At 38.6% G+C, this 27,984-nt stretch overlaps 2 protein-coding genes across 2 annotated transcripts in view; one reads left to right on the forward strand and one right to left on the reverse strand.

Annotated features, from left to right (window-relative positions):
* Positions 1 to 238: 238 nt before the first annotated feature.
* Positions 239 to 27,984, forward strand: part of NT5DC1 (5'-nucleotidase domain containing 1) — a 132,620-nt gene continuing 104,874 nt past the window's right edge. The window contains exons 1-7 of the mRNA XM_010005149.1: positions 239 to 394; positions 1,929 to 2,020; positions 3,444 to 3,515; positions 5,003 to 5,109; positions 6,470 to 6,549; positions 7,859 to 7,861; positions 9,926 to 10,007. Coding sequence (XP_010003451.1) covers positions 239 to 394; positions 1,929 to 2,020; positions 3,444 to 3,515; positions 5,003 to 5,109; positions 6,470 to 6,549; positions 7,859 to 7,861; positions 9,926 to 10,007 — 592 coding nt within the window. The remainder of the gene's footprint in view (positions 395 to 1,928; positions 2,021 to 3,443; positions 3,516 to 5,002; positions 5,110 to 6,469; positions 6,550 to 7,858; positions 7,862 to 9,925; positions 10,008 to 27,984) is intronic.
* Positions 13,275 to 19,822, reverse strand: COL10A1 (collagen, type X, alpha 1). The gene is made up of 2 exons (XM_010004773.1): positions 19,684 to 19,822; positions 13,275 to 15,412 (listed from the first exon to the last, which is right to left on the reverse strand). Exons 1-2 carry the CDS (start codon positions 19,820 to 19,822, stop codon positions 13,533 to 13,535), a joined length of 2,019 nt encoding a protein of 672 aa, XP_010003075.1. The 3' UTR covers positions 13,275 to 13,532.

Consider the following 27,984-nt stretch of genomic DNA (forward strand, 5'->3'; position numbering starts at 1 on the left):
GCCCGGGGGCGCCCGCTCTGCCCCTCTCTGCCCCGCTCTGCCCCGCTCTGCCCCGCTCTGCCCCGCTCTGCCCCGCAAGCGAAAGGGAAAGCAGAGCAGAGCGGGGCGGCGGGGCCGCGGGGGCCGGGAGCCCTTTGCGGCGGCAGCGCCTGCTGGCTCAAGTCTCCGTGGGGAAACTCAGGTGCACGTCTGGCCGGCCGCCTCCTCCGCGGGCCTGTGCCCGAGCGAGGGGACAGCCATGTCGCCTGCCGTGCGGACGGCGCTTCTCGGGAGCGCTCCGGGCTGCAGCGGCGCCGGGGAGGAGGTAGAGCCTCCTCTCGCCGCATCCAGGGATGCTGCGGGCAGAGCTGGGAGCCCGCAGCGCTGCCCATCGGCCACCTTTGCAAACTTTCTGGTGCTTAAAATGAAACGCCGAGCCCGAGGGTGCTCAACAGCTCTGTCTTAGCTCTGTTGTCCCCCGCGGAGAGGAACTGCTGTCATGTGCTGTGCCTTCCCGCCTTTGGCACTTCTGGTTGTTTTCCTCCCCCCTACTGGCACGTATTAAAGTCCCTGAGAGTCTTTCATTGACTCGTTCTTGTTAATTTCTGGACTTTACCATGAAACTCTCTCGTGTCATGGATGCTCATAGTGTCCCTTCTCCCCTTTTATTTGCCTCCGTTCACCTGCAATACTTTTAGCACTGCATGGGACTCCTACACCAATTGCAAGATACTTAATAATTTGATATAGAAACAGTATTTGTGAGGTGTGCCGTTTATAAACAGGCATGATTCAGTGTGCCCTGTGCTGAAAAATTGGATTACTTCCTTTAGTTGTGAGTGACTTTCTGTAGAGGGGCATCTTTCTTACAAAACAGGGTTTATTAATAGCAAGTTAGAAAATGTATGTGCTCCTCAGTTTCTTCTGGAAATTATGCAACTCTAGAATTAACCTTCCATCTTCTTTCTGTTATGCCACACACAATGCAACTTACACAGGCACATTCTTCCTGAAGAGAGTTTTGTCCCATGAAGGCAAACAGACAGTTGAGAAGAGTTAAACCCACAAACAAAAAATTTTTTAAAAAAGATAAAAATCTCAAAAGCGTTTACTAAACTTAGTTCACTCTTTGTTCTCTCACAGCAGTCGGACTGACACATGCCATCCTTATTTAATAAAAATAAAAATATACTTAGGCTGACAGACACAGCTGAAGATGCAGTTATTTCTTACTCTTTCTGTGTTGGCCTTTAGATTAGTCTTTCTCAGATATTCATATTCATTCCAGTTTTTGTAATTAAAAAAAAAAAAAAAAAAGGCCAGGGAACAGCTTTACTTAAAGAACCATGGGGGAAAAGGGAGCAATTACTATTTTTGGATGGTCTTTAAGGACCTGGTAGTGTGTACATAGATTTTCTTGTACAACTTCAGCACCGCATTACATTAATAAATCGCTACTGTTGTACCAGCCTTTAATGGTGTTCTTTCTAGTCACTAGAAGTAGTAACAATTTACCTAGCAGTTCACTATTTGCTTCAAAATATGTTCCTTTGAGTGCTTTTAAAATGTCTTCTGAGAGTAGTTGTTTATTGATTTGGAAGCCACTTGTTTAGTCTTGTTAACATTGACATTTAAAAACCAAAATAAAACAGGATTAAGGAGGGGGAAGCATTGACTAGTCTTAAGTACTTGCAGTCTTGCAGTTTTGATGCAGAGGGGCAATATGGTAGAATGTTGAAAACTTGGTTATGCTGGACACGTGCCACAGCTGTTCTGTGAGCATCTGCCATGGCACAGAGAACTCTGGGTACTAATTCCTAGTAGTGGAGGCTGTGGGACTGGGTTCTTAGCTCCCTGGTTTGATTTCACTTAGGAGGAACTAACACTTGCATCGTGACACTTTCCAGGGAACCAATATAATTAATGCATCTTTTTTTTTTCATTTGTAGCTGATATATGATAGTTTTGCCCAGTATCTGGTTACAGAGAAGGGTTATGACGAAGACCTGCTGACTCTAGCTCCAGACAACTTAGACTTCTGGTGAGTATGTTGAAAAGAATGGAAACTTTCTTCATAATTTCCTTTATGCTGTAACTTCTACACAGGTTGGAAAACAGCTTCTCTTATTAGGTGGTTGTTGGTATGATTGTCAAGTCCAATAGATAAATCCAAATGTACAGTTTTAAATACTTGTTCAAACAAGTAGTCGTGAGATATTTCTAGTGTGGTACTTTGAAGAGAAAACTGGGCCTCCAAGCTTGCTGTGTCCATGGTTCTAGTTGTCTAGACACAAGCCTTTCAGTCTGACTTATTTTAGTCTCTTATTTTATATACCTCCTTTGCCTCCTACCTTCAATTCAACTTGTAAATCTAGTAGGTGTTTATTTAAATAATGCACACATTATTGTGTAAAGGTTTTGATCGTTTGTTTTTACAATTCAGTACTTGACTGTACAGTTTCCAATGAGATCGATTCCAACTTTCATGAGACAAGCAATGGTATCTGTATTTCTCATCTTTTGAGGCCTCTGATGCATGAAATCTTGTGTTAAGATCTAGATATCTCTAACTCTTATTGAAGCTGGAGGTTCATTAACATGGTCCTGTAAGACTGCAATGCTCATAGCCCAGGGTTGGTGCTACTCACTCAGGGGTCAGTTGTGAAAGGCTGGGGTTTGCTTGCTGCCTTCGTGGCATATCTCCTCTCCTGTGGGTGCACGATGACACAGGATGAAGGTGCAGTTTCATTATTATTCTAGCCACTGAACTCTGAATTAATTTTTCAAACAACCTAAACAAACGTAGATTTGATTATCTGGAAGGTACAGATTTACTAGCAGAGTTACAGACTCTTGCTGAGTGTCTGTTCTACACTGTCAACTCTTCACCTTGTTAACGCTGGCTAGCGTGGCAATCACAAAATAGTCATGGTTGGAAAGCGCCTCTGAGATCACCGAGTCCAAACAATGCTGCTTCAGCTTTTGTTCCTTGGATATTTGGTTGCCTCATGTAGAACTACGTAGTCTACATACTATATCTCCCTCCCTTGATTATTTGTGTTATCGGTCTAGTAATAAGAAGTAGAAGAGTTGCCTCCAAGAAAAAATATTTAAGCCACTTCTATTACAGAAGTATATCGTATTTCTTGGTTATAAAAGTTTGGACCTTAATCCTTCAACCTTATCTAGATGAACAGTCACTGAACTCCCTGAACAAAGAAACTAGTTTTCTTTAGTAGGAATTTACTATGTAAGTGAAATGCAGTCCTCATTGTAGTAATATGTATTTGCATGTGTAAGACATTATTCAAACATGGAAGTATTTGAAGGGTTGTAGTTTTGGTGCTTTTGTGTAGCATCATTGTACAGCTTCTGTAACTGTGTTTCAATATTCTGGTATATAACAAGGCATTCCTCTTAAAGCATTAGTTTTTGTTTCTTCCTTAAAATATTTTTTTGCTTAGTTGTAAAGGCTTGGTGTTGGACATTGAAGAAGGAAACTTCGTGAAACTTGCAGAAGATGGAACAGTTTTAAGGTAATATTGTCAATGTTTTTACCATTAAACAAACACTGAAACTTTACTCTCTTTCTGAAAGCCATCTCTCAGTTGTATTAAATATTTAAAATAATCATTTCAGCATAGATTCCTTTATTAGATGTAAAATTTTAAATACTTTTTGATATTGTGGTGTTCAGTTTCTCAGTGTTACTGTAACAGTCTTTTTGCAATATTTTTACATTCTCTGCTAGTAAAGAACATCTAATTTTTAGTAAAAGGTAAGACTGAGTGCATACTGATCTTGAAAGTAAATTCACTTTTTTGATTGCTATGAATGTACTCTTTCTCCCATTCTGCTAAGATACAGGGCAAGAATTTCTTTGATTTGTGAGTAACCTGACAGTCAGTGCTAATTACAAATTATAATAATGGGAGCACTAGTATCTTTTTAAGATACACATTCAACATTCTGCAGACTTAGAACATATAATTTAAATAGCCTGAGGTAAAGGAAAGATAGAAACTGACACATTCACTTCCAAAGTCTGGGATTTTTTCCTCTTAAAAGCTGGATTTTGCTTTCAGTCATCTTTTCAGTACGTCCTTAGTTCCAATTTTGCCCTTTTTTTAAACATAGACTACAGTTTTGAATTGCAAATCTGAAAAGTAAATCTGTCTAAAGTATGTAACTTCCAGTCCCATTCCCCCTTATTTTTTTTCCCAATTGGAAATCTGTAATTAGTACTTAAGATTGACTCTACTTTTGCTTTCTGTTAGCGTATGGGAGAGGAGTTTGAAGATGCTAGGGAAAATCAGATCTCATTGAAAGAAGGGAGGATATGCCTGTGAGTTTCTGCTGTGTATCCCAAAACTCATTTAGTATAATGAATTTTGGAGTGCTGAAGACTGGAGGGTATACCACAATAAAGGGAAGAGTGGTCAGGATTAGTTCTCCTAGCACTGTCTGCATTTGCTTCAAAACTGGAGCTGGTGCATTCTTTGGGGGGCCTAATTTGATGTTCAAGCTAGTTGATTTTTAATTCCTAAAAAGGCTTGTGTGTACTTCTGTATTTCACAGCTGCTTGCATCACCCAAACTAGCACTTCTCCGTAGTTCTGCCCTGCGCTCTCTGAATGTTACCAGGCTTCAGAATCATGTATAGGCTTTCCATGCTGTTTTATTGTGCAGTGTATATTGAAAGTTCAAGTATAGCGAGTGTGTGTGTGTCCTCACACAATTGAGAACATTCGAGCAATACAGAGTCATTGCGTTAGCAGGTGAGGCACAGTAGCTGTGCCCCCAGCCAACCAAACCTCTGTGTAGTAGGGCTTTTACTGAGGACTGTAATGTATATGATAAAAGCTTAGGTCCTGCAAAACGTTTAAGTTATAAAGAGAGTTAGTTCTGATCAACTTGCATGACTTCAGTGTTCAGTTGCAACGCATTACTTTGCACTAAGGAGTAATTTGGCTGTTTTCAACCTTTTTCATCTTCTTATATAAATGATTTAATACCTCAAATAGGGCAAGCCATGGTACAAAGAGCATGACACCTGAAGAGATCCTGGAGACGTATGGAAGGAGGGAGTGGAAGCATTTTAATACAGTCAGTGGAATGGTTTCCCGCTCAGGTAGCTATACTTTAGCATGTCCTCTTTGAAATTGCTTTGGCCTCTTCAGTGCCTCATAATACTAGTTCTTGACACAAAAAATTAAAAATATTTGAGCTGAGAATTACTGGCATAGGTAAATGTTTTGGGGGAGAGTTGATTTTTTTTGTTTTCAACTTCTAGCACTAGAGTTCAACTTAAATTTAGGCAACTAGTGACAAGACAAATGAGCTGACTTTGTAGGTGTGTTTTGGTCATAGAGATTGTTCCTTGATGAAGTAGGCTGAGATTACCAGCCAATCTCATTTAAGACATACTTGTCAAATCTTACATTTTTAATTGTCAACTTGTTACCATCAGTGCTGTTACTGGAGGCCTATGTGCAGATGCAAAGAACAGAGCAGATCTGGAAACAAAACTTGTCCTGCAGTTGAAGTTTCTTGGTTTTAAGCTGGGAGTCACTTTGAAGGAACTGTGACTAGGTTTGTGTTCTTGCTCTGTGCTTCCTCTCCGTTTTACTTTGATACGGGCAGTCAAGAGTAATACACATAAAGTGCTCAGTTAAGTTACGTTGTCCTGTGAAATGAAACTCTCCTTGAGATTTTGCTGACATAAAGTTGTGCTTATTCTAAACTGTGTGTAATCATTTGCAACAAGGTAGAAGAGGTTTCCTTTTGTAATATAGCAAATGTGCCCTTCTTATTCATTGAAAAGTGCACTTGGTCTCTCTTGTGAATGTTAATCTCTGTTTTGCTGACTTGTCTCTTAGGTATATTGACAAATAGCACAGACAAGATCATGAATAAAAAAACCCCACTGGTTAAGTCCTTCCGCTCCTCGGAAACTTGTTGAACATGACCTCAGTCTGGGGGGACATTTGGACCCTCCTGATTTTGTTCTGTTTTAGGAGCTCACGTAATGATGTGAGCATGCTTCCCCTTGGGCTGAAACACTGTCTGCAGCATGTGTGTGCAAAGGACAAGACTATGTGTAAGACCTGTACAAATGGTTCTGAAACACCTTCTCATACCTTTTGTTTCCACTGCTAGGGAAACAAATACTTTGGAAGAGTTGAGTGATGCTGTTCTGACTCTTAAAAGTTATGGTTCTCCCCCATCTCTTTCACCTTAACTTTCAGAATCTTAAAATGTATTTTTAAACTCTCTGCCTTCATATAGATGAACAGCTTTCAGTTCCTAGTTATCAGAGTTAGAAATAGGAATAAGGGTTAACAAAGACTGGGAAACAGATAATGCTTATTACCAGTAAAATCCAAATGGGAGCTTGTACTATTACATAAATGTATTTAATCAATTTGTGATTAAGACATACTGTAAGGATTTTTCAAGTAGATTCATTTTTTTTAATTATTTTTTTCCAGCTAAATACTATTTGTATGATAATTACTTTGACCTGCCAGGAGCCCTCTTGTGTGCAAGGGTTGTGGACAGCTTGGATCAGGTAAGATCTGGATTGTTTGAAACCTTTCATTATCTTTCTCTTCCCTCGCCACTCTTCCTGCATGTATTACTAAATGAATTCAAAGACTGTACAGAAGAACATCAAGGTCTTTAGCTTTTTTCTTTTTTGGAATTTTTAATGTAGGACTTAGTGTATTAAAGTTGTCTCTGAAGCTAATTGTGAGCTTCATGGCATGTTCAAAATAAATGTGCTTCCACAAGAGGGCACAAATAACTAGGGTACACATTGAAAGGCACTGTTTTCTCAAGTTTACTCTGTGATATGCAGAATATAGTTCTTAAAATCACCTTTAATTATACTTCATTATATTTGAATTAAATTTAAGGAAAGGCTTCTGAATAGCACAGTTTGGTAATTTGCAAGCTGTTAATGAGTTGAAAACTTAATTCCATCCTTTTATAAACTTGTTTTTGTCTTAAATATATTGATCTTTGTGTACAGATGTAAATACACCTCTTAAATAATATCCAGGGTTTTTTTTCTCTGCTAAACAGTAAGTTTAATTCTTAAGGTGGAAAATATAATTGCTTGAACCTTTTTCAGTGCTTCTTAGATGAGACAGAAGGTCCTAAATCTTACCTCTGAACTTTTATGCTGATTGATTTCGTAGTGTTTTAAAGAATCTTTAACTTGTGTGCAGCTGGGTGTAGGAGAGGGTTCTCTTACAGTAAGTATATTAGTGTCAAAAGGGTACCAACGTAATCTTCTGGCTAAAAGTACCCAGGTGCTGCAGCACTGACAATTGCAGATACTAAACTTTGCCTGCAGAGTGAAATTTAGAGTGGTGAGATTTGTGTCTGGGATCCCTTTGCATACCAGCTGACTTGATGGTTTAGCTTCCGCTCAAAAATAGCATGCTGAGTAGATTGCTGCCTAAGTCCAAGTGCTGCACAAAGAGTTAGCTAAAGCTAGCTTATCAGGAAGCACTGAGGACAGGTGCACTGTAAGACTCTTAGTTTTGTGCATGATTAATCTCTTTCATCTACTGTTTGTGGCTTAGAAACTTGACACAGATGTGACACTTTTATTGTATTGCTTCATTTTATATTTTATTTGGATTATCGGCACAAATCACCTACTTTTTGAAGGAAAAAGCATATTATAGCATGCATGTAATAAGACTGAACATTCAGTTACTGGTTTGCAAGTTAGAACACTGACCTTGGGTCAGTGCTGCCTTCAGCCATGGTGAGTTCAACTTCTGCCATTTCTCTAGAGAGCTACCAGAAGAGGGTCATGCATCCTCTTTTATCAGCTAGCAGCTATCAAGTATTTTACTGTGCTTTAGCTGGTTTTAATGAGAGTGCCACAGTAATTCCCTGGGATGTTATCAGCAACCAGCTAAGAATGATGCAAAGCAGGTGTTGGGCCTCCAGCACTTATGTACTACTCCAGTACTATATGTACTACAGTACATATAAACTACCAGGTTTTGGGCGTGCAACATGCTGCATCCTAAGGATTAGAAACCACAATATTTTTTTTCTCCACATTTCTGAAAGGAAGTAGAGGCTTCTGTTCTGGGACCCTGTTTAATAAAGGCTATTTTCTTATCATTTTCAGAAAATATTATAGGATTAGGAATGCTTCCTACTGGAAATTTGCTAGGAATATGTTTAACAGTTATTTTCAACTCTGAGGTCAAATGTTTTGAAGGAAACATACCCACAGCTGTCCTCAAAACAGCAGTCTGAGAAACTGTTAGCCCATTGCACTGATTTTTTTAAAAGAATCAAACAAAAAAACTGAAATGCCAAACTAAAGAGCAAGTCAGCTGCATGGAATATAAGGGGAGCGAAGAGTTTAATCTTCCTGTGCCAAGGTTAGCGTCATCACTATTCTAGGCAGAGAAGCTCCCTCGCGTATCTCCTGAACATAACTGAACAATTACCTCAGCAGCTAATGGAAGCTTGACATATATGAAAGGTATTCTGTTAGTCCTTTTATGTATTTCTTTGGCAGTCTGCTACAGGAATGGATTAAAACAAAACAAACAAAGATAAAAGCCACAGCATTGTATCTTTATAAAAGCCAGAGCATTGTATCTTTCCTTCTCTTAACCTACAGAGCTGGTGGGTGATAAGCAGATTGCCATATTGCTTGTCAGTTGTGCACAAAAAGCCTTGTTTGTATGACTTGCTGGTTGTGAAATTAAGGGTGGACTTTTCTTCTGGAAACCTCCACAGCAGATTGTCTGAAATGGCAGTTTACTACAGTACATATAAACTACCAGGTTTTGGTTCATGATGTAAAGGATTTGGTTTTTTGTTTGTTTGCTGGTTGGTTTTTTTCAGTTTCTGAATGTTTTCCTCTCTAGAAAAAACTTTATGCTTACGAAGTGGTTCATTATTCAGGTTATCAGTGCAATGGTCAGGGCACAGAGGACAACTAAAATGTACTCTTGTGCAGGTGTGGAAAGCCTGCAATAACAACACTACATGATACTTTACACAGTAAGTGAACTCAAAGAGATGGTAACACTTGCTTTGCTTCTGCCCAGTAATTTGTAACCCTGGGCACCTCTGACAGGCTCTGTAGCTAGTCCTGTTCTCTTTAATATTGGCTGGCTGTGTAACTGTATCTGTGTTTAATTCAGTGCTCTTAAAATCTGTGGGGTTTGAGAGCGCTGTGAGGCTCAGTTGCTTGAGAAGCTTTTCCTGTCCCTTGGTGAGATGCTGAATGTGTGGATGAGGTCAAGCTCTTCTGTGCCTGGGCAACTTTCTAGGAATGGCGAGAGACTGTTCACAAGTGCAGATCATCTTCCCTTGTCTTTCTGCCAGAGCTGGAGTTTGGCAGTCTTCAGAGTACAGTGTAACACAGTGCTGCTCAGCCTGGCTTCTGGAGGAGTATTTAATTCAGTGTTGGTGGTGGAGTGTTGGCAGAAGGGCATTACCTCTGTATTCTAGCAAAGGGCTTTGCCAGTTCTGAGGGTGAAAGGTTATAGAGTACCAGGCTGTAGATAATGTCAACCTGTTAATTAACTACAGCATTTGCAGAGACTTCTTTTTCCCAAATGTCAGTGGGATGACTCAGTCAGTAAGTTGCTGTTCTGTCTAATGTTCCCTTTTTCGTAATGTTTTAGAGCTCCTCGCATACGAATCCTCTCTCCTTTCTCTTTCTTTCCCTTGCCCTACTATTTCCTTCTGAAGCAAGTAGGTAACTTGTCTGCAGTTACCCAAAGTTCACAGTAAAGCTGGGTAGAGTCCTGATCTCCTGAATATTACTATCTAATAGTGTTTTACTCTGTTTTGCAAATACTTTTGTTTATTAATGACATTCCTGTCACTGTTCCAGTATGAAAGCTCAAAATAGCTGACACTTCATGTAATGACTCGATTCCTTTTGACACTTACAGCATGATGGTCAGAAAAAATATGACTTCTGGAAGGACATGGTGGCTGCTATCCAGCACAACTACAAAATAACAGCTTTTAAAGGTAGGTGGGTTCACTGAAAACTTACTGTACTAGCTGAAAATATTACATGTGCTTGCTAGAACACATTTGCAACTACACTGTAGGTTACTCAACACAGCTTTTACTTTTCAATCTTGCAAATGGTTATGTGGTAGACAGATGTTTATCCTGAAATAGAGCGTCTTTAGCATTTTTATTTCTATGTAGCTTCGCTGGAACTCTTACTATTTTTAAGCAACACTTGTGATATGCCACTTCATTGAATTTGGAGGGGAAAATGGTTTCTTCCTGTGATTGGTATGGTAATGTAGACATCCTTGAACTGTATTTTTTCCCTATCCCTTGTGGTGTTGTACTTCTAAAGAAGATCAGAATGCATTGGGGAAAAAAGAAAAGTAGTAACTAATCTTTGATAATTTTCTTTAGCACTGTAGTTATAATTATAATTCCTTATGTAGAATTGACAGAATGAGGGGGAAATAGTTTTCCTATTTCTTAAAACTTTTTAAAGTTCTGTCATTCTTGTATCATTTTACTAGAAATTATTGAGGTGGGGTTTTTTTCTTAATAATAGCCTTCTTCCACCGAAAGCAAACTTTATAATACTGTAATATAAATCAAAGTTGGAAAACATCTTGGATAGCCTTCCACTAGAAATCATTTTCCTTCTTCAGAGACTGAACTTCTGGGTTTTTATTAGGCATATAAAATAATAACTGGAAAATACAAATTAATAATCTTCCAGGTGTGTACTTTTAATTGAAATTATTTCTAACTGTGGGCTTTTTGTAAAAAGGTTATCTGCAGATCAGTTCAGATAGAATTGCCTCTGTTAATGCAACATTTGTTAGTTACAGGCGTAGTTTGCACCTTCTTAAAACTCAGTTTTGTTCACCAGAACTATACTACTTTACCTGTTCCTCTAGGGACTCACTGATACATGAAATAAATATATACTTTATTTTCTGCTGATATTAAAGCCATTCTAATAAACTATTTTTAAATGGTTCTGTTCATTCTCTTTTCAAATTATAAGCTCTTGGTTTTAAAAGTTGTGGATTATTCAGTACTTGGCAAAAAGAATAATTTTTAAAAGAGTCATTTGTGAATTAACTAGATGAAACAAGTTAATGTCTGATCTTTGAAATTAGAAATAATAGCTTTGTTTTATTTCTATGAGTGTCTGCTTGTGTGTACATGTGTATGTTTATGCATGTATCTACCTATCTGGTACCTGTGTGTGTATGTGAGCAGGAAATCTGCATACAAACAGATGTGTGGTGTGACCTAATCCTGTCTAACTGCTATCAGTATTGGTACTTAATTTAATACACCTTTATTTCTGTTACAAGTCATGAGGCATGTTCACAATAATGCTAAAAATATAAGAAATAACTGATAGGCATTAGTCTCGATAAAGCTCTGTAAAATCAGAAGTAAATTTGCTTTTTTGTAATACACTACTTAAATATTTTAATACATTAATGTACTGTGCTTTGTCATGCAGCAATTTGAAAGGCCTCATTGTGATCTTATTTTCCCATTTCATAATGTCCTGTGGATAAGTCATTGCACAGGGGGTCAGAAGAACCAAGGAATTTCTTCCTGTATCTGTGATATTCCCATGAAGTATCTCTTTATTTCAGGTTACCCTGTGAAATAAGACTAATGGTACTAATCTTCTGTCACAAGTTTGTGCCAAAGAGATCTTTTTTTTTTTTTTCCTCAGCTGCAAGCTTAACATTATTTCCTGAGGAAACTCCTAAACCTGGCTCCTGCCTAACATGTACATACCAGGAAGCCCCACCATCTTTCTTAGCCCAGAGTTTGGCCTGAAAACCACAACCTGTTAACTCCATACCTTTGATGCCTTGTTAGAGGGTTTAACCCTTCAGAGAAAAGCAGTGCTTGTTTAACAGTTAGGCAGGGTAAAATTTCTAAAGCAAACTTACTAAGTAGTCATTTGAGGAAACACAAAGTTCCCAAGTTGAAATGCCATCTTAGTAGTGCCATTGTCAGTGATGGAGCAGAACGACTGACCATTTCATTTTTTGAAATCTGTGAGTGTTTGCAAATCACTTTGCTTTGTTGACAGTGTGCGCTTGATTCTCGATGTCCCTTTTTCACATGATTTCTTTGATCATAATCAGTTGTCTGGTGGATTTTGCTTTTCATTGTCTTAGCTATGGTAATTGCCTTAGATAATTACACTATGATTTATTTTTTTTTGTAGCCATATTGTCCTGACTCAACTTAATGAAGGGTGTTAACCCACCCTTCTGTTTGTAAACAAGTGAAGAATTGGGGCTTGCAGAGGAGTGGAGAGTAAGAGAGTTCCAGTTTTTAGCTTGCATGAAGAAATGATGATCTTAAAAAACTTAGAAACATGAGCCTATATGCTTATAGATCAAGTTGTTAAAAACTTCAGTTTAAAAAAAAAAAAGCTAAAAATATTAGTTCAAGAGTTGATAAGGTTTTGATGTATATCATACTTTTAAAGCATGTGAATGTTGGTCGTCATTGGAAGAAGCGTGTGATCAAACTATTATGGTTTGATAATTTATAAACAATAATTTTGCTAAGCTTGCTTACTTAATACCATTAACTTTTCATAGTGATGTAACAGTAATGTTTGTGAGACATGAGTGTATGTAGTAAATACAATTATGTCTACTGACTGTCTCCAATTTTGGGGTGGTAAAGCTGCTGTGCTTTTATGTCTGTATGCTTGTGAAGATACACTCTTCTGGATTGGTGATAGTTGTTTTATTGTACTCTGAACATTTTAGTTTTACAGAATGTTAGGAGCTTAAAAAAAAACCGAACAAGCTTGTTGCTGCAGATTATAATTCTGCATCAAAGAAAGCTGAGTAGATTTCTAGGCTTCAAATCTGGTTGCTTTTTCATATTGTGGAAGTTCTAGATCTTCAGTAACACATAATGGCTTGAAAAGCTGCCTTTCTGCAAGATAGTTATTCCTTAAGAAAAGTGGAACTGTGACATGGTATGCACTATATTAGGATTGTTTTCTTGACTCCTGTTTGATAGTTTAAATATGAAACTGACAGCAGACTAACATTGCTAAAGTATATATTATCTGTTTTGATGACCATGCTGTGTCTGAGACTGTGTACTTTGAATAATACCTTCAGTTAATTCAAGTACAGGAAAGTATGATCAAGAGTCCTGGAATAGCTACTTTTTGTGTTATGAGAAGTGAAAGTTAGAAATTCTGTTTGTTTGGATTTTTTTAATAAAAAAGAAAGAAAAAAGAGAGAGACTGCTGCATTATATTAATTCATAAAATTTTAATGTTGCATTCATTTGGACAATTGATCATAATTTGAAAAAAAATTCTTATGAAAATCTGTTAAAACATATAATATTACTCTACTAGGTTTGAACCACTCTCTTCCACCTTCTCACTCCCTCCTCCATTTCTGTTGCAAAATTGAAGTTGCATGACCTGCTAGTGATGAATCAGATCAGCACCTTGTTAAAATTACCTGAAGGAGAAAGTGTCAGGATCTTTTAAGTGGGATGTTGTTAGATATGAGCAAATAGGAAACCTGAGAAAGAAGAGTGAACATAGTCAGAGGAATAGAGACCATTAGATTCTGAATTGGGCAGTTGGAGCCATACTTGATCGTTCTCCATGAGATCAATGACAGCACTGCCAGAAGCCTGGTCAAGGTATCCTTTCTTGTACTCATCATATGTGTACATGAGTGGGGAACCATTTTTGTAGAGCGCAACCCAAACGTTTGTACCTTTTGCATGTACATGGTAGGAGAAATAGTACAGTCCAGGGATCCTGCAGGTGAAGATTCCTGTTCTGGGGTCATAGTGTTGCTGCCTGTTGTACAAGATTTTATCAAATTTGATGGGGACTGTTGCCCCAGGGTAGGCTTTTGAGAGGATGACACTGAAAGCAGAAACAGGCATCCCTGTAAGAGCTTGGTTTACTCCTTTCACAAAAGACATTCCTGACTCTCCTGCTTTAATGTAGCCTTCGGGCGTCTGTGGGATTATGGCTTGGCCAGGGGGACCAGGAGGACCCGGGGGGCCTGGCAAGCCAGGCTCTCCATTGTTCCCTTTGGGCCCTGGGGGTCCAGGGGGTCCCATGGGTCCACTTATGCCTTTTGTAGAAATACCTGCTGGGCCTGGCAGTCCTGGTGCTCCTGGCTCACCTTTTGCACCAGGGGCTCCTGGCAGGCCAGGGGGGCCAATGGGGCCTCTGGTCCCAGGTATTCCTGAAGGCCCTCTGGGGCCTGGCTCACCATTGATCCCTGGCAGTCCCTTAGCTCCTTGTGGACCCATTGGGCCAGGCAAGCCAGGCAGCCCAGCATGGCCAGCATCGCCCTTTGGACCTGGGAAGCCTGGGTGTCCCTTAGGACCAGCAAGACCTTGCTCGCCTGGGTATCCTGGTTTTCCCTCTAATCCTGGTAGGCCTCGTTCACCCTTAGCTCCTGGGAATCCTGGGAGGCCTGCAGGGCCCATGTCACCTTTGGGCCCGGGCAGGCCATTCTCACCAGGCAAGCCTTTGAGTCCTTGAGGGCCCATGTTCCCTGGTGGCCCAGCAGGCCCCAGTTCTCCTGGAACACCAGCTGGGCCTCGGTCTCCTTTAGGTCCTGGAAGGCCAATAGGACCTTCAGGGCCTCTGTGTCCTTTCATTCCTGGCAATCCTGGCTTTCCAAATCCTGGGAGACCTGGGGATCCAGGCAAGCCTGCAGGTCCGGGGTGTCCCTTGGCTCCAGGGATGCCTGCTGCTCCTGGTGGTCCCATTGGCCCAGGCTTGCCGACACCAGCTTCTCCAGGTTCTCCTGGGGGACCCTGGGGACCTGGCAGCCCAGCTGCTCCGGGTGCACCTGGTAAGCCTCTGTCACCTTTCATACCTGGCTGGCCTGGAAGACCATTTTCACCAGGTTTCCCTATACCAGCAGGACCAGGGAGGCCCCGAGGCCCCTGTGGGCCTGGGAGACCCCTGCTACCTGGGCGACCTGGAATGCCAAATCCATTTTCTCCCTTTTGTCCATTTATACCAGGGATACCTGGCTCTCCCCTCTCGCCAGGGGGACCTCTTGGCCCTTGAGCTCCTGGAGGGCCTTGTGGTCCTGGCTTGCCAGGAACAGACAGTCCTGAGGGGCCTGGAGTGCCAGGGGGTCCTTGTGGCCCTCTTGCTCCTGGGAGCCCAACAGGTCCCGCTTCTCCTTTCTCACCAGTTAGTCCTCTCTCTCCTGGCTTTCCTGGTAGACCTGGCATGCCTGGCTTTCCAAGGGCAGAGAATCCAGGAGGTCCTGGGGGGCCAGGGGGGCCTTGGGGACCAGGACTTCCAAATCCTGGCTTTCCTGCAGGACCTGGTTGACCTCTTGGTCCAATAGGGCCTGGGGGGCCAGGTGGTCCTTGTTCACCCCTTATCTGCACACCTATGAGAGAGAGGAAAACAGGTCAACCAGGGCAGCCACAACAGATTTATAAACTTGTAGCATTGTGGTGAAAATGTGTGAAGGGTGAACTTTTTTTGAACCTCATAGAAGTCCAGTTTCTAATACCTGTGGTCACTGAGAACCAGATATCAAGGGCAAAAGTATCTCAGAGCTCTTAAATGAAAAATGAACAAGTGCAAACATGTTAGAGTTGTGTTGTGAGCTATAAGGCCTCTAGAATTTAAAAGATGCTGTGCAAGTAGATGTTAACTATTAAGAAAGAAGAAAAAAAACAAAACAACAAAACCAAACGATCTGGTAACTGACTAAGCAAGTTATCAGATTTGCATCTTGGTGATGAATGAAAGCAGAGAGAGGTTCCTGTGCAGGTGTAGCTGCTTTTCTGAAACTACTTGATAACTACTTCAATGTAGTGAGATTTTATTCTTTCTCCCCTTTGCACCTCCAAAAGTGAGCCATGGCTCTGTTTTTGTTTTGTTGGGGTTTTTTTGTAAACATATGAAGTATTTTCAACTACTGTCTTAAAGATTTTAGTTTGTCATAAACATTTCACAGTGACAAGGTCACAACTGATCTTACTGCAGTCAGAATTTTGGCATTAATACCTCATTTTCCTAGATATCAAAACAGCAGGTGGAGCCACCTAACCAAATGTCACAGAGAAATAAGCAAGCTCCCTGCTTAGTTTTCTGTGAACTTTGGGGGAGCTTGCAGCTTCCTTTTGGAATTAAGATGATGATTTTTAGACATATTAACATGAATACTGTGAGACCACTTCAGTAGTTTGCTATGATGAGTGTAAACTTAAGAAGTCATTTTAAAAATAAAAACTGAGGGATATAGGAAGAGCATTAATTCTATTTTTAATAATGGCAACATATTCTGTTTAATGCTTATTTAGAAAAGATTGATAAGGTGGACAATTGGACCAGCTAGAGGTTGCATTTCAGTTTCTCACAAAGACAGCAGTGTGTAGGAGTTATATATATAAAAATGAAAGTTTTTGCAGTGACTGTTCTACTGTCTCTTAGATAATTGCTTTTTTCAATCTGTCATTAGTCTTGAGGAACCAAAAATGAGATGGAGTAAGAAAGCTATTCTTGTACATACTGTATTTAAAAAAAATAGATGTCTGTATATGAAATACATTTTATTTTGGTTTGATATTGGATCTGCAAAGTTGCCCTCTTGTGTTGCCAGGAAAACTGTTCTTATCTACCAAGCGTAGAGAGCATTTTCAATTTTTCTGGTGCATTTTGCACTCCTTTCTATCTCATCCTCCTTAAGGCAGTGAAAAGGCAGGTAACTGTTTTAAAGTCCTGCACATAAAAAGAAAGCACTATCTGATTTATTGACAGACTGAAAATACAAACATACTTCCTTCTCAGCTGCAAAGAAGATTGTGAAATCTGTATCACTGACAAGTCTGATGCAGTCCTTGGTATTTTACTGGTGATGTTGAATTTCTTCCTGCTCAACTCCCAGATTCAGTAGGGTGCAATTGCAAGCTGGTTTTCTTGTTGCATAGGTGACATAGAAAATTGCAATAACTACATCATATGAAAAAAATAATTTGGAAAAGGCTGAAGCATGTCAACATTAACATGCACCCTGCAGCAGAACCAGCATGTAAATTTTTCTTTACATATCATACATTTTCTCTTTACCACAGATAAAGAGCTCCTATCGGAGAAAATAGTGTACTTGACTGGAGCAGACTGAATTTATTCCATAGGTTCTATCTATGGATAGAACTTAAAAAACTGTTCACATCAGAGGACACAGGCAGGTCAGATCAAAGCCTCAATACAAATACCTAAACAGGTTCCTGAGCTAGTGCTATTTCAGTTGTAAAGCACTAGGGAAAAAATAAGACTATCTGCTTTCTTAACCATGTTTTAGATGCACCTTCATATCAGTCCTAGGTTCCCAAAGTGGTGGGTTGTGGGTTTTTTGCAAAAAAATACTGAAGGCTCACAGTGTTCATGTTGTTGCAGAGATTTTCCGTGAGGAGCTGAATTGTTTCAAAATTGTGCTGCTTTTAGATTATAGTGTCTGGTGATTGTGCTGTCTAGAGACAACAGCAAATCCTCTGAGGAAAGGACAGCTGAACACATTAATGAAGTGGGATTTTTACCGAGAAAAGTGAAGTTACTGATGTTTACTCTTTTGTATGTCTTGGCACATATCTTGATGCAAAGTTGGTTTGTTATATGCATGCTGCCAAGCCTTATTTATGTATTGAATCAAATACGAAAACTTTAGCATAACCTGCAATAACGACTTATTTAAGCATTGCTGAACAGTAAGACTTAATGATTATTCTCAACTAGGACTTTTCAAAGATTTCAAGACAAAGAACTTCTAGTTTAAAACGTCACACACATTACAGTCTGTGTTAGTATATGAAGTGAAGACCTAGTTCAGGATAATGCATTTCCCCCTTTAATTCTATTTTCATCTACCATGCTTCTTCTATTCTTTTTCTTAATTTGCTGTTGATTTTCCCCTTCCCAAATATTTTCCATAGAGAGGTGAAAAAGCCAGTACGAAAAGTGAAGCAATTGAAGTATGGTAGAGAAAAACTAAGTAAATATTGTACTTCGCTTTAAAAATAATATAAATATGTAAATTATTCTGAATAAAGTAATGGAAAAACACCATGGAAAGTTAACGAGGGGAGAGGGAGGAAATGCAGCCCTAACCCACTGGCAATTCTGGTTAGTAAGTCCTCAGAGTAGCTGTTTGTCCATGTACCTAAATTCAGTCTGAGAGTGATGGTAGGATTTGAGAAAGTCCTTGTGCTGAAGGCTGTGACTGTTTTGGTACAGCCCAGAACAACATTTTGGGGGTTAAGTTCCCAGCCATCCTGCTTTCACTTCCTTCTTACTGCTGAGTTTTCTTGTTACACCTAAGTGAAAGCTGGTTGGGCTTTTAGACCAGGACTGTGTCTTTGGACTCAGTATGTGCTGCTCGTGAGAATCCAGTCCAAAGGATCAGACTAGAGCTATTCTGAAATAAAACCTCCTAAATTAAGGTAGTGTGGATTCTATGTCCTGAGCAGCAACTGTTCTGCTCTCCAGATCAGCTTCTGTTATGCTACCCTATTTTCTAATGCAGAAAGAGCCTAAAATGTCCTTTTTAGTGTGTGAAGAGAAGCTTATTTGCAAATCCTATTTTCTGAGTCCCTCATTCATCTTCCTCATTTCTACCCAAGTATGATTATTAGAACAAACAGTAGTTGGGATACAGCAAAAGTGAAAGCTATTCTGAATAGTACATTGCTGTCTAAAATAAAATAATGTTCAGGGGGTAGGGCAGGGAGGGATGTTTACAAGGAACTCAGTTCTCTTAATTTTAGTGGTGATGACTTTGAATAGACTGCTGATCATCCTTTGGGGGACAATTCATCAAACAAAACCAGCACCCAGGAATTTAGAAGCTTTGATATCAAGTTACTAAAAAAGCTTTGGCCTAAGCATGGAAAAATAAAATAGAACTCAGAGTTTCAAACACTAAGTAGAGCCACCCATTTGACTTAGAAGGACAGAACGGATACCCAGAAATAAGATGTCCCAATGTATAGCATTGCAATTATGTATTGCGTATACAAACTGCCTGATAAAATAAGACTGACTTACTAAATGAAGAGAACATTTTATCATACAGCTGTAAGTTTTATATTGCAAAGAGATGAGTCTGATAATTAAAGTATAAACCTAAATCACTCATTAAAAAACTGTGTAGAGGTTTGTTTTTTATTACTATATAATTTTTTTTTGTCTTTCTAGATTAATTTGGCTGTATCAGATATATAATTAAGTTCACATCTAAGGTCTGTTTTAAGTAGAGATAACATAAGAGAGTATGTAGTTCTTTTTGAATATTGTAGGTGACAGGTCTGTTAGAAACCCTAATGTTGAATCAAGAAATTATGCACACAATCACATTGTATTATTCCCACTACTGAAAATCAGATCTCTAGCTGTGATTTCGTTTCTGCTCTATATGCCTTTGATGATTATTGTATATAAAAAAAAATGTCTGTGGGAAGTGTGCATCTTTGTCAATAGGACTGCCAAAACCACTGCTAGCTCTTTCTGCAATTGTGACACTATTTTAATAAACCCAAAACGTTAGTGAAAGTTGAATGCCTATCAAATATACATAGAGGTTGTCTTCATCTATTGACCTATTAGGAATAATTGTGTTAGTTTATTATTTAGAAATTAAAAAAAAAGTAAACTTACCTTCACTCTTTACATTGTATGGGAGAAAATGTGGCCCCTTGATGCTGGATTGTTTCTGGTATTGCTCAGAAAAATATCCATCGATACCATGGACAATGTTCAGATAAAACAGCAGCAGTGAAGATACTTGCAAGTTCATGTTTCCAAATCTGTTCTGTGATAGAAAGGGGACAAAGTTTGTTATAAAGCAGAGCTGTTCAGATCTATTTCTTGTGCATGGCTAAATGAGTTTCCTTAAACTATTGGTATTAAAAGTAACATTATTTCACAAATAACTTTCATTATTTGTGAAAAACCCTCTAAGAAAAAGGGAATCATTACTGCTATCACTTTTGATAGAGCTCTTGTATAGATGGCTTAGAGGCAATAGTCCTACCCATTAGAAAATAATAATTTTAAATGGATGCCAGCCTATTTAAAACTGTCTTCAGAAACAGTCGTTTTCTGAGTTACATTAGGGCTCCAAAAGTAAGTTCAGGCACTGCATACATCAGAACTCCACAAAAGTGTCCAGTGGAAATACATAGACACTACCACGACCTTATTGTCCAAGTCCTCACTCTTCAGCTTCAGTGGCATAAATCTCACATTGCCTTGCTTGAAACCATGCTTTTATCTGTAGTCTTTCAAATAGCCTCAGTGGCAGGAAGAATGCTGTCACTGGCCCTTAAATATCAACCCCCTTCCCCATCACCAGAAGACATCTATCCTGTGGAAGTTACCTGCAAAACCAGATTTTGAAATGAAATCACAAAATCACATACCAGAATGTTGTGGAGCTGCAATGCAGAGTAGAAGAGCAGAGAATCCTCCTCTGTTGAGGAGTTCTTCTGCCACTGGTGAGTGAGCAGAAGCTGATGATTTCAAGTGTCACCCTTATCTGTAGTCTTTCAAATAGCCTCAGTGGCAGGAAGAATGCTGTCACTGGCCCTTAAATATCAACCCCCTTCCCCATCACCAGAAGACATCTATCCTGTGGAAGTTACCTGCAAAACCAGATTTTGAAATGAAATCACAAAATCACATACCAGAATGTTGTGGAGCTGCAATGCAGAGTAGAAGAGCAGAGAATCCTCCTCTGTTGAGGAGTTCTTCTGCCACTGGTGAGTGAGCAGAAGCTGATGATTTCAAGTGTCACCCTTGAGTATTTATACTATTTTCCTCTTAGTTGGGTGACTGCTGGGGACAAGCTCCTCCTCAAAAATCAGTAAGCAGTAATTATGTGTTTATGTGTGTTTTTTAGGGGTGGGGGAAGCTATTTTGGGCAGTCATCCTAGATCCTGTTAAACTTTTTTTTGTTATTTTTTTCTTCTTCCCTTGGATTTCTTATTGTTGATGCACTTGAATTGCTCACAGTATTTTCTAAAATTGTATGGCTCCTCTGTTTTTAGAACTAAGAAAGGTAACATTGGGAAAAATAATGAACTTGTAAGTAAGGTTGATAATTCTAAGTGCTTAATTCTATGATTTGGATTTTTCTCTTTAAGTGTTTTGAGGAAAAATCTATGAACTTTAAGCTGTTACTTTCAGGGGTAACCCCACTAAAGTCTATAGAGACTACTTATGTGAGTTCATTGAGATCTGAGTGGAGAATTTATAATCAATTAAAATGTTTGTGTGAGAACCTGAAGGGTACTTTTAAGCAGTGGTGTTTCAGGAGGTTGAAGCTTTTTCAAGCTTTTCTGCATTTAATTTTTAACTTTTTAATGGTTTATTCAATCAAATATAGTTATTGCTGTAGATACATGCTTTTCCTATTAAATCATTTCAGTTTAGTAAATTTAATCTGCTGATTTAATGTCTGTGTATCAAATTTGATTGCAGTTTCTCTTTTATTTTTTATTAAAAACTGGCTTTAGCTATTAAGAAAATTTGTTAAACTAATCTTGCTTAACAGACTGTATCCACACATTGAGTTTTCTTTTTTTGAATAAATAATGAATCTTAGAGTTTCAGCATCACTTTGATCAGTACTAAATAGGCAGTCATTTTCAGTCCTTGAATTGTTTGTGACTCTGAAACTTCATTTAAGATGGAAAGACAAAATAAGAAAAACCTTTCTCATTAAGGATGAAACTGTAGAAATAAATATATAGTGCACTTTCCTTTAATACGTATTCTCAGCAAAAGTACTTATATATGTTACCTAGGTATTAAAACTCTTGCAAATTGCAGACTTCTTTGACATTGTGGTATTCAGTCTTGTAGGAGCTATATTTTTGGATGTGTCTGAAATTCTTTTTACCTTGCACCAAAACTTAGTCAAAAAACAAAGATAAGATACATCTGTGATGTTCCTAAAGGACGCTAAGCTTATGCTACAAGTTACTGTCATGGTAAAGCAAGCATATATTTTTCAAGTTAATTTATGCCATTTGAGGAAGCTATCTGAGAGCCTTTTGGTGAGTTAGAAGCAGTACCTATGCAAAAGAACATGTATGTACCGGTATCCTAATACCAATTGTAGACATCTTGTAATAATGCAAGGGCACTAGCATGTTACATTATAGGAATGCTACTAAATAACCTGAATTACGGGGAGTTCTCATGCATGCTAGGTACAGAAGGGACACCTGTTACTGTTCCAACTGAAACATTGAGCTGGTGGCCCTGAACTCTGCAGCTATCCTGTGGAATGGCAGGTTAACGTGGGCTGAATTTTACCTGCTTTGTGTCTTTGTTTAATTCCACACTCTCCAAGTAACAACTTTTTTTTGGCTTTTATGTATTATGGCAAATATCCTAGAACACAAGTTACTGTACTGAAAGAGACCAATGGACCATCAAGTCTATTCTACTTAGAATTGTGCTAATTCCTTTGCTTACTAGAGAGCTGTATTAATGTTGTGTTTTAAAGACTGCTGCAATAATTTATTTAATGTATTGTTGAACAGTTCTTTTCTTCTATTCTTCTTCCTAGCCATCCTCTAAACAACACTATGTTCCATTTTTGTAAATAAACCCTTTCCACTGCAGAGGGCTTCAGACTGAAGCCTGCTTTCCTTGTTAAGTTTGTGTGTCCAATCTGGTCAGTGGTTTTTAGAGAATGTTTGTGTGTCTAAGATGTCCACTCCCTCTGCATGCATTCAGTTCTTTTTAATCTTTTGAAGAAGGAAACTTTGTCCCCAAGTTGTTTATGTAATTTCTCAAGGTGCTTTATTTAAAAATTATTCTCTATAAATTCAAATGAGAATCCAATCATCCCCTTTCGACAGAGGCAGCAAATGTATGGTCATAGAGTTAATTTCCTCCTTGAAGAAATAAAATCCAGCTTCTTTTTTTGGTTCACATAAATCCAAAAATAGCTTTTGATTTGAAAACATTTCAATATACAGCCCTTAGTGGGAAGTGTGGTTGTTGCTAAATTGACAATATTTGGTTAAGGAAGTTAAGAACAGCAGGTGATGGTTTTATGCACACACAGTTTCATGCTAATTTCTAGCCTAATTCATAAATACCCCCAAAGCAGGCACACTTAATGTTACAAAAGCACCAATAATGTACAGTGATATTTGCCCAGCCACCTCACTTCCTGCCTCAGCTCCTTCTGTCCAGGAAAGTGAATAATCCGTGTGTCTTTGCACAAATAGGGATGATTGTGGGGTCAAAAGGTATATACAGACAAACCTGTTGTCCTTGTGTTTAACCCAAGCTCCGCCCTATTGTGCTATCTTATTCTCAGGCTTGAGGTTTTGTTTTTTGTGGATACGGGAAACTGAGCTAGAATTGGAGTTCACTTCTTTTGTATGTTTTCCTTTTTGCTGTGGATATTATTTATTGGCAGAGTACTAATATGCATTTACCTCTAAGCACACTCATGAAAGGTAGGCTTTGGGATATATTTGCACATGCAAAAATACATGCAGTAGACATACCTGTTTATGTCTATTTGCAGTAATGGCACGTTTTTTAAAAGATGGGTTATTTGCATGTCTATTTAAAAGTATAAACATACAGGTGCTTTTCATTTGATGCTATGCATTTAGTTGTCTTTACTTTCAAGTGCAGGTATCTCCACTACCCTCTGCTCCCCCTGTCCCACTATCCCAATGGTGTGACACAGGGATCCATTGCACCACTCCAGAATTTTCTTTTTAGTTATATATCGGCTGCTTCTTCCCATATAAAGGCAGCCGTGGTAGTATTCCTTCACAACAGTGATTTAATAGTTTAAGTCCTAAACTTAACTGCAATAAAAAGACTCAAAATAGTTTATCTGGACCATATGAAGTAGGTACTAGAATCACAGTCTTTAATGCAGTTTTCAGCAGTCTGCAGTATGTCATCAAGTTTGCTGACTGAATGTTCAATTTGCTGTTGAATGTTGTTAGAAAGCATGCACTTGCACATGCTTTCCAGAATCTTCTGTCCTTCAGTGTCTTACTCCCACAGAATGGAAACACGTGTGTAAGTGACATGGAAGTGGCACCATGCTTTGGGAAATGGGAACTGACTTTCACTGCAGTTCTGAAAGTAACTTGCCAAAGGAGTTGAATGAGTCCCATGATTAGCAATTGCTTACAAAGAAGAAAAGGGGAACAGCTTAATTTAAGCATAGTATTATGCAAAACTCGGAGAAAGACTGGGTTAGGTCCTTCTGATAGTTAAGAACTGGCTAATTATGTTCCTGATACTGAGGATTTTCAGTGTGAATTTGTTTAGATTTATTGTTTTGACTTAGAGTTTATGATCTTGATTTTGCGCCATCTTAGCAAAACCATGTGCTTAGATAGTTTCAAAGAACTGTGAGTTCTTTGAAAGCGAAAGTTTCCATCTGAACTCAGAATTTGTCTTACTTTTAATAATTGGCTTTTAGTTTTAATCCTGAAATTTGTGTAGTTTATAATTACTTTTCATGTTAAAATAGCTGTTTAGTCCTTTTGTTTGGTTGGATAATGTAATTTCTGAAGAAACAGGCAAGAAGGTGTTGGTGGGAGGTTTTTCCTGTAGTTTGAAAAGTAGTGAGAAAAATTAGGAGTAACTTTTTATTGATGACAAGAGATGCCAACAGAGTTAAGTGGAAACATTTATTTTGCTTCTTATAGCTCAGTATCTATGTGAAGTGCCTTCTGATGGTGTCAGTTCTTGTTTTGTTACCTGCCTGAAGTAAACTCTGAAAATTCTACCCTAGTGTGTGAGAAGTTTTCCTCTGTTAACGTGCTTATACTCAAAACCCCTCATGGAACTTAGCATTTTGTAATGGACTGTAATAGCCTGTAGCACCATCTCTGGTGAAAAAATTCTCCAGTCTCCAATTTTAAGTTTTCAAAGACAGACGCTCAGGAGTTTCTAAGAGAAGTTTGAAAGTCTGCCATGAAATTGAAGAAGTAGTTTGGTTTCCTAGTTTGTGGTGCACTTTATGACACTCTGGAAACTCCTAAATCCTCTCCAGTTTAAAAGCATCCTCTCTCCCTTTCTGTCACACAATGCTGAAGAGTGTTTGCATGCTCCCGTGATAGCAGCCAGGTAAGCCCTCAATAGGAGTGCAGAGGAACAAATTACTCCTCTGTACCTTTTTTACTGGAGAAAACTAATGCAGATGTTTTTCAGCTTCTTGGTCCTCAAGTGAAATGCACCCAAAGAAACAGGAAGCAGGAAAATCTGTGAATTCAATACAGATGGGAAGTCTGGGGGGGTTTTGGGGTTTGTTTTGATGTCGTTGTTTCTTTATTTTGTCTTGTAATTGTTGTTACTTTGTGTATACATGGAGGGTATTTTCCAACACTAGCCACTTGGACTGCATGGGACTAGAAAACATCTCAGTGAAGAAATTTTATCTTGCTAATTGCAAAATAATATTTTGTTTGAGTTTCAGAATGCATTTTGTCTTTTGTAATTAACAGATGCTTGTTATGGTAATGTTCAGGGCTGTGCAGTCCTATCCATGTTCATACTGCCATTCATACAGTAAACAATCCTCAAATAAACAAAACAAAAGAAACTCTGTTAGTCCTACAGTCCTGGATTGGTCTTTTTATAGATTTAAAGCCCTTGTACTTCTAACACTTGTAATTGTGGTTGAATAAATGTTCTACTTTCGTGTAGTAATGGAGAGATGGTCTGTATTTAGTCTGGAACTGCAAAAATGACTGGTTGATGACCAGTTTGTTCTGTTCAGGTCAGGTAACTGTTGATCACAAGAACTCTATTTAATATAGTATTGCATTTAAATAGATGACACCCAGTTAAATATTTATAGTTGTATCCTGAGTTCACTTGTAGAGGCACCAAATGACCGTGCTGAAACATCAGAAAAGGATGTGTTCCACATGGGTTATAGAGAAACCTTTGAGACTTTAATTTCTGATGTACATTCTTCAGATTCAGATACTATTGTAGGTGAATGTTTTTTAACAACACTACATTGTTTGTGGCTCCGTTTCATTATGCATATATGAAGATAAGGTAATTTTCACTCATTTTCATGCTTCCGTTAATTCATGCTCTGTTTTTTGTCTCACTTTAATAAAAGTGTTTACTATCTTTTTCTACCTCTGTGCATGCTGGACTTTAGGTTTCTTTCAGACTCCCTTGGACTACAGTAAATAAAGTAGAAACCACGGTAAAAGAAGGGTGGGAACTACCCCTAATTTTCCATAGGTGAAAAAGTTCAAGCAGCTTCTCAGGTATTCAGTAATTAGAGGAATCTTCCAAATAGTTGATGAAAAATAGGTGTTACAGGAGCAGGTAGTCAGCCTGCTGAATCGTCTCATTCATAAACCTCACTACCTCCTGGGTTGGCACAATTGGCACAAAGCTGGTTTTAAACTTCATGTTTAAAAACAAGTGCCAAAGATGGGGAAATAAAAAAATCCAGATTTTTATAGCGAGAACAAATACAAGTTGTCTGAGTTCAATTTAAAAATACGAGATTTGTTAGTTTTCTTAAAAGTGGCATTTTAAATATTGCTGTTTCCTTTTTATTTATTTAAATTGAAACTTAGGAAAGTTTTGGTTTTGTGTACATATAAACTTCCTGTACTCTCTCCCTTATCCAAAATAAGGTTGAATTCATGGAGCCTAATTGGTCCTGATGATTATTAATAGGACTGGTTTTAGTCTTGCTGAGCTGGGATTGTATTTTTGCAAGCATTATCAGCTTGTAAAAAAAAGTGCTAGAGAAGTACTTGATTCTATTATTACAGAAGATGCATCAGGTCTGCAAAGCTATACAGGTGACACTGTATTAGCTGACTCATATTCACAAGCTTCAATGTCTCCTGCATTTCATAAAAAATGACATGAATGTGATGGATGGTATTTTTTATTTTTTTGTTAAGTGCTTTAAGCAGAAGACTCTCACATCAAAGATTTGAGAACTGACAGAGTTATATATGAGTGGTTCATAAGTGGAGCAGGTAAAGACTTCCTAGACTGCTCTCTGGCTGCGTAAAGGCTGTTGGACCTTAGTGGTGAGTACATAGCTCAGACAGTTTTCCTCTACTTGGCAGCCTGGCTGCAACCTGTGTTGAGCTACTACAAAACCAGAGGTAAAGGCAGGGTGGATGCTTTTGTGGACAGCTTGCACTGTGCTCCAGGCTGTTAGGGCAATGAGCCATCTCCATCTACGACTAATTAGAGATTGTGTACTGTGTGTTTGCATTTTACGGACACTCATGGGTGTACTAATATTGCTATGCATTATGCTGTTGTGACTAAGGTTTGAAACTCACTATCGTTTGCATATGAAACTGCTGTAGTTTCATTTCGTTTTATTCTCACTACTGAATGGATTTAGTAGGTCTTTACAGTATGCTTGAAAGTCAATTTTAGACAATCTTTTTCAAAGGAAGTCTGTTGTCCAAATTGCATCTGTTTAGTGTTTCTGATTAGAACTTTTAAAAGGTCTGTTTTAAAATGTGTTTTTCCTGAGAATACTAATCATTGCAGCTATAACTGAAATATAAGGGAGTGAGAGTTGATCAAGAAGTGTGGTGAAGGTCTACTCCAAATACCTTGGAGTTCTTTGCAAATTTGCCTCAGACAGAAATGGAGTATGACTTAAAACAATTGGCTGTCTTCCCTAGCACCTATTATAGACTGTTCAAAAGGCAAAAATATTTGGCCACCCACAAACTGTAGATTCCAGTTTGAGAACTACTTGCTGCGGAGGAAAAAAAATGTATAATGATTAAGAGGGCTTTATAAACGTGTAGGAAATACAGGAGTCTGCATGTAAACCCTGTAAGGTTCTGAAATAGCATGCTATGTTACTTACTCTATGTGAAGGAAAAAAGTTGGAATCTCGGAAGCTAAGGCTAAAATTAATTCTTTGACTGGAGATGGTATCTAGATGTTGCT

Source organism: Chaetura pelagica, unplaced genomic scaffold (genome assembly GCF_000747805.2).
Source record: "Chaetura pelagica isolate M959 unplaced genomic scaffold, ChaPel_1.0 scaffold171, whole genome shotgun sequence".
Taxonomy (NCBI): domain Eukaryota; kingdom Metazoa; phylum Chordata; class Aves; order Apodiformes; family Apodidae; genus Chaetura; species Chaetura pelagica.